Genomic DNA, 6170 nt, shown 5'->3' on the forward strand with positions numbered 1-6170 from the left:
CTATTTAATTTTACTTTCCTGTGTCTCATTATCCCTGATTTGTTCCCGTTGTGTCTGCCACCCGTTTGCCCCGTGTGTCACCCTGTGTCAGGGATCCTTTGTTCCCTACTTCCTAGCTCCCCCACATTTATTCCTTCAACTTGAATAAAAGCTTGTTTTCTTTTGACGCCTACCTGTGAGTCAGCATTTGGGGTCCTTTCCTCCATTACTAAATATGCATGAAGTTTCATGCAGGTTAGTGTCTTTAAGGTGCCTCACAGATTAGGAAGGCAGAAAAATATGAAAAATATATATATTTGAGGAACTAACAAATGAAACCATGTTAAGTAAAATCAAGTTTAAAATAACAGCTCAGTTTAAAGTCCAGGTTTGTGTTGTCTCTGTTTCTGTAAAATGTGCAGGAAATTAGGTTTTATGATCACATTTTGGGGAATACATTTTTTAAAATATTTATAGGTGCAAATATAAGCAGCTGCTAACTTATCATTTTTTGAGTGTAACTTCAGTAATTTTGATTTTCATCTTCATATTTGTTGTCTGTCTTTCAGGAAAAAATAAATGTGAAGGAGGGAGCAGTGATCCAAGAGATCCAACAAACCCAACGATGTGATTACATGACCAACCTGTTACTGTTTGAACAGAGTATTTATTTGAACAGGTGCCAGCGCTCACACTGGCCCCCTATCATGACACAGAGGTGGGACCCATGATCGATAATGAAGTGATGCAAGCATTTGAATCTTTAAAAGAACCTCAGAGGCTGAGTTCTTTCACACAGCTGATTACCTGCAAATAAACAGTCAGTGGCCGTGATTCTTTGTTTCTTCTCTACATTTATTCATTCTTTTCACATCTCAGGCTCTTTCTGTCACTAACTGACACTCACATCATGTTTTGCTCAGTGAACTCCAGCATGAACTCTTGCTGTTTGTTTTTTATTCTCTGCAGGTTGAGGTGAGAAGATGAAGCCTGCACAGGTGGTTGCATTGACTCTACTGTCTGTTGTTGCGATCGGCGCTCAGGTCTTGAGGTTGGGCAAATGTCCCCAGCCTGCTGTTCAGGCCAACTTTGACGCCAACAGGGTGAACACTAAATTTTTTCCTCTTCTACTGTTTATGTTGTGGGACATACAGATGATATCTATACACCTGCTTTTCCTACAAACACAAAATATTAATTACGGGCTCTCCGAATCTCGTGCTTCCTCTACTGGAAAATGGTATGAGATCCATAAGTTACCCACAAGCTTCCAGAAAGGCCAGTGTGCCACTGCTAACTACACCCTGTTGAGTCCTGGAGTCATCGAGGTCCTGAACACTGAGCTTCTGTGAGCAGCTAAAATATTTCCGTTTAGATCTGACACTTTGAAAATGTTTTAATTTTTAAGAAAACTTCTGCATAAACTCAGAAGGACACATGGTCCTTGACATAATTGTAATAATCTGAGGGCTTTTTATTCTTCACACCAACGCTTCATTCTACTAAAAACAGCATTACCGTACAACTGCTTGCTTCTGTTTTTTAAATCCTCGTTCTAGACGTTTTTGCTTCAGATGTTTTCAACGTCCCGGAACAAAACTCATGCCTCATGAACGCGCAGGGTCACTGGCTGAACCTTTGTACTGTTCCAGAGTTATACAAAGAGAGCATTTTGTAGAAAAAAATATATAATTGAAGGAAAGTACACGAGTAGAATTAATTTCTATTTCATGTTTCATTTTATTAGCGATAATGGAACCGTTAACGCCATCGTCGGCTCTGCCAAAGTCAAGAACCCCGCTGAGCCTTCCAAGCTTGAGGTCTCCTTCAACAGTAAGTTGTCATAAATGACTTTCAATTTCAGTCATGACAGATTCAAGTGAGCCACATATCCCTGCTGTTTTCACCTCTCCTGCAGACTCTCCTCCCGGCCCCTACTGGGTTCTGTCTACCGACTACGACGGTCACTCTCTGGTCTACGGCTGCACCGACTACGGCTTGTTCCGTGTGGAGCTGTCCTGGATCCTGAGCAGGAAGCCCACCCTCTCTAAGGGGACCCTCGAGAAGCTCCAAGGCATCCTGTACTCTGTCGGAGTCAGCGTGGAAAACATGGTCCCCACCAACCAGGACGAGACTTACTGCAGCCCAGTTAACCAGTGAACCAGTTAAGGTACGCTCCTACTTCAGCCCACAGGACTGTGAGGCACAATGATTGCATGCAAAGACAATGCAACAATAAAGCTGTGTGAAGAAATTTCATGTTGTCCATTTTGACATTGCAAACACAATCTGCACCTTTTAAAATCTAAAACTAGGATTTAAATTCCAACAATGCCCAGAAGACAAAAGTCCCAATTTCTCTTTCACCTTCAGCACTTTTCTTTTCAACTTTACTTACTGCTGATGGGGCTCGACTCCTTCTTAAAAGCATGTTTTTAGCCTTCTTCCTTTCACTGGTTAATTTCAGAGTTGCAAAGTTAGATGTCAGTCACATGACATTTTTGTTTTTTTTGTCTTTTTTCCTAATAAAACTTAATGATACACTTTATTTTTATTGCCACTTAAAAAACAAAGTGCTCCATGAAGGAAAACAGACCTTTTTTTTTTTTTTTAAAAGCCCAATTTCATCTCCATTAAGCAACAGTGAAGGCAAAGAGGATGAGGATGAAACCTAACAAATGAGCAGCTCCAGTTAAAAGATTTAGACATAAAAAAGCAAAAACCTATTCTAGGGAACAAGGTGAAGGAAACTAAAAAAGGAGAGAAAAGTCACTTAAAGCCCAATTTTAAATACTTCATTAATAATGTGTACCCTGACCACCGCTTAAAATCCTTTTTATCCCTTTTTGTCATTCTTGATGTGTGCCACTGACTCCACCCCGGCTCACAGACACAAATGTACCCCAGTTTGATCCCAGCTTCACTAAAGCACAATTTTAAAAATAGAAAATTGCCTTAAATGAATGTATTTATTAGGTGAAATAAAGTTACCCCAAATAAAGTTAATTCACTCTAATGCAGCTGTCCTTAAAGATGTGTGTTGGTTCAGTTGTGTGTCAGTGTCAGCAGCTGTATATTGAGACAGTAAACAAAAGGAATGCAGTGAGAATGGTCCACTTTTATTGGTGCAACAATATAAATATTGACCAAAGAGTTCAAGCAGACATTATATTAGCATATTAATTAATCTTGTATTATATCTGACAGTAGGCCCAATTTTTTTATTTTTTTTTTTTTATGCATTGACCTATCATGGAGACATTCAGTGATAACCACAGCACATGTTTACTCGTGCATGACTCTGCAGTAATCTCTGTCCTGATTGGTGTCAAGCAGCTTCTCCACACTGGCTCCAAAAGATGACAGGATGCTCTGCAGCTCCTCCAGGGTCTCCTTAGGAAGGCTGGGATTTCTGCTCAGGATCCAGATGAACTCCCCATGTAACGATTCGATTTCAGTACAGCTGTAGACCAGGGCGAAGTTGTCGTAGTCGGTGGACAGAACCCAGTACGGGGAAGGAGGGGTGTCTGAAGGTGTGTAAAAGGGATTTTTGTACAATTCAGCTCTCCAGTTTAAAATGTTTAATATGTGTGTAAAAACAAAAAACAAGGGTCCAGACTCTCAAAGAAGGTGACCAGCAGCTTGGCAGGCTCAGATGAACTTGCGGCCTTGGCAGTGCCGTTGATGCTGTCAATGGTACCGTCAGGACTTAAGCAGATAAACAGTTAAAAGTTAGAAAAATACTTTTTATATTCAGACTGTTCAGAGTCAAAGCAACATATTTACTCTTCAAAAGTACTTTTCACTTTATTTAGTATTATTTGTTTGTACATGTAAACTTCAAGTTCTCAGGTCTCAAGTCAGCAGGTGATTTGTCATTTCCTTAAAGGGTGGGCTGATAGTCAGAGAACACCACAGCCATTAACAATCAGACAAGGCTGGGGGGGGTTCTTTATTAAGTTCATTCATGTAGCGCTTTTCACAGACATGAAAGTCGCAAAGCACTGCACAACAATTAAAACACAATATCAAGAGAGAATCGTGTTAAAACAGAACTGAAAAAAAAAGTGTCAGCAGAAGGCTCGATTAAGCACCACTGACTGCACAGAGTCATTTAAACTGAGCTTGAGTGGTAAACTTTTATGGATTGGATTCATTTTAGGATGAATCCATCTTCTCTATAGACTTATTCATTTACTGGTTACACATTATGGTAAAACCTAAACTGTGTCTCACCTAAAATATTTTTCAGATGCAGTCTGAGGTTTGAGGAATAACCATTTATTGTGAATGATATTTTAAATCCAAGAAGAGACTGAAGAGCAGGACTGAGAGGACACAAATCTGCCTGCCCTTCCAGCACCACACACAGCACCATGGATATATCCATATCTTTATCTTTTACATGTATTCCAGAGAAATGGTGCAGGACAAAGACTCTGACTTGTACAAACATTTTTCGGATAACGGATGTTATCCAAAGTGCTCTCAGGCACTGAAGTACTCACAGCAGCTCCTTGTTGAGGACACCAACGACTCCTGGGCTTTGCAGGCTGTAGGTGGCAGTGCTGCACTGGCCCTTCTGGAAGCTGTTCGACAGTCTCTGGATCTCATGCCATTTACCAAGATACTGTAGAGGGAGTTGAATTGGTTTTGTTTGTGAGGCAGATGTGCACACTGGACATCCCAGTTTACCTTAATGAAGATAAATTAAAATACAGCTCAGAGTGAGGAGTTTGGTATTCACCCTTGCAGCATCAAATTTCTCCTGAACGGCAGGCACGGGGCATCTTCCTGGTTTTATAGACTGAGCACCGGCTGCCACAATGGACAGCCAAGTGAGGGAAATCACCTGGATGGCATTCATTTTTCTCCACAACCTGTAAAGAACAATGAAAAAAAGTTTGTCAGCTTTTAAAGATAAAGCATAAACAACAGGGGGTACATGCGGGTGTTACTCACTTGCCTGTTTTACTGGGTAGTAGTGACTCTCTGTGTTTTCATTCAATGTTTATACACCTGCCGTGATCAGCCCCGCCTTGCTATTAGCATGTGAGGTTATTTTGAGGAAGCAGGTATGAGATGCTCAACATCTGGTCCCATTCTCAACTACTCCAGAATTGGGGCCTCAGACAGAAAGAGATTAGTTTCGTGTGAAAGTTAGATAAGTATGCAGAACTTGACTGTTGAATAACAGTTAAAGAAAAATATAGTGGGAACCAAAGGTGATTATGTATAATATAAGATGGCTTCCTTTGCTTGTGTGTGCCCCATCTAGTGGCTGGAACTGGTGTGCAGAGGAGATAAGAGGGCTGCAAAGGATTGTCTGAAAACAGCAGGTGCTCTTACTGATTAATCATAACTTAATGATAACAAGTCATCATTCATCATTATTGTATACTACAAAACCTTTTTTCAATTCAATAAAAACAAAAATATTAATAAATACATCTTAACTGCTAAAACATGGGATAATTGCATATGACAAATTTTATGGAAATCGTTTTATGTTTCGGATCTCTGAAAGAAATAAAAATGGCCAATATATTAAATTGTTAAATATCGGTGTTGGTTTTAGTCTTAGAAATCTGTTATTTGTCAGGTTCTATTAACACAATACCATGAATCGGTTTTCATTTTTTTTATTAAATTTGCCGATTTTTTTTAACTTCATCTAATTTGTCATTGCAGAACAACACAGTTTTCTAGTGTACATGTGAAGAGATCTATTTTTGCGGATAGCCTTGACACAACATACCTGATGTGTCACACACAAAACTAACTCTAACCTCCAGATATGCTAAAATAATTGAAACCTTTTTCAATGTTTCCTCCAGTCGGACACACAACAATATCTTTTTTGGATTCATTGTTTAAGTTCAAATGTATAAAATCAGCACATCTTCACAGTTTTTGTTCAGGAACTCCAACACAAACTGTTATTTCAGGGAGTCTTGATCCTGAAGAATCCTACTATATCTCACAGTAATCAAGACCTAAACAAGATTTCCACCAGCCACAAAAGACGTAATGCTTCCAACTTAGAGGGATTACGGCTTCAGTACAGTCGTCATTTGGTGTGGAGAAGAAGACAGGAAAGGCAGGTGATCCGGACACCAGATTGTTGCTGTAATTAGAAGATGGATGGTGTCTGTACTGACCCAGTGAATTTATAGCCAGACCCGTTTCTT

At 39.8% G+C, this 6170-nt stretch overlaps 2 protein-coding genes across 2 annotated transcripts; one reads left to right on the forward strand and one right to left on the reverse strand.

Annotated features, from left to right (window-relative positions):
* Window positions 1-415: 415 nt before the first annotated feature.
* LOC308413070 (apolipoprotein D-like) lies at window positions 416-2139 on the forward strand (the record flags this gene model as incomplete). The annotated part of the gene is made up of 4 exons (XM_080907857.1): window positions 416-1082; window positions 1134-1327; window positions 1727-1812; window positions 1898-2139. The coding sequence occupies exons 1-4, from the start codon at window positions 963-965 to the stop codon at window positions 2137-2139; spliced, it is 642 nt and encodes a 213-aa protein (XP_080763983.1). The 5' UTR covers window positions 416-962.
* A 948-nt stretch (window positions 2140-3087) lies between these two features.
* On the reverse strand, window positions 3088-5271 carry LOC308412567 (apolipoprotein D-like). Its single transcript, XM_080907027.1, has 4 exons — window positions 4727-5271; window positions 4488-4609; window positions 3599-3687; window positions 3088-3506 (listed from the first exon to the last, which is right to left on the reverse strand). Exons 1-4 carry the CDS (start codon window positions 4844-4846, stop codon window positions 3265-3267), a joined length of 573 nt encoding a protein of 190 aa, XP_080763153.1. The 5' UTR covers window positions 4847-5271; the 3' UTR covers window positions 3088-3264.
* Window positions 5272-6170: the final 899 nt, after the last annotated feature.

Source organism: Rhamphochromis sp. 'chilingali' (assembly GCF_963969265.1).
Source record: "Rhamphochromis sp. 'chilingali' genome assembly, chromosome: 16".
In the NCBI taxonomy this organism is placed as follows: domain Eukaryota; kingdom Metazoa; phylum Chordata; class Actinopteri; order Cichliformes; family Cichlidae; genus Rhamphochromis; species Rhamphochromis sp. 'chilingali'.

Bases quoted from the DNA above. Each gene is read 5' to 3' on its own strand.
- LOC308412567 (XM_080907027.1), bottom strand. From the start codon at position 4,846: ATGAATGCCATCCAGGTGATTTCCCTCACTTGGCTGTCCATTGTGGCA. The intron at 4,610-4,726 runs GTGAATACCAAA...CTCCCTCTACAG, and splicing joins AGAAATTTGATGCTGCAAGG to TATCTTGGTAAATGGCATGA. The intron at 3,688-4,487 runs GTGAGTACTTCA...TATCTGCTTAAG, and splicing joins GTCCTCAACAAGGAGCTGCT to TCCTGACGGTACCATTGACA.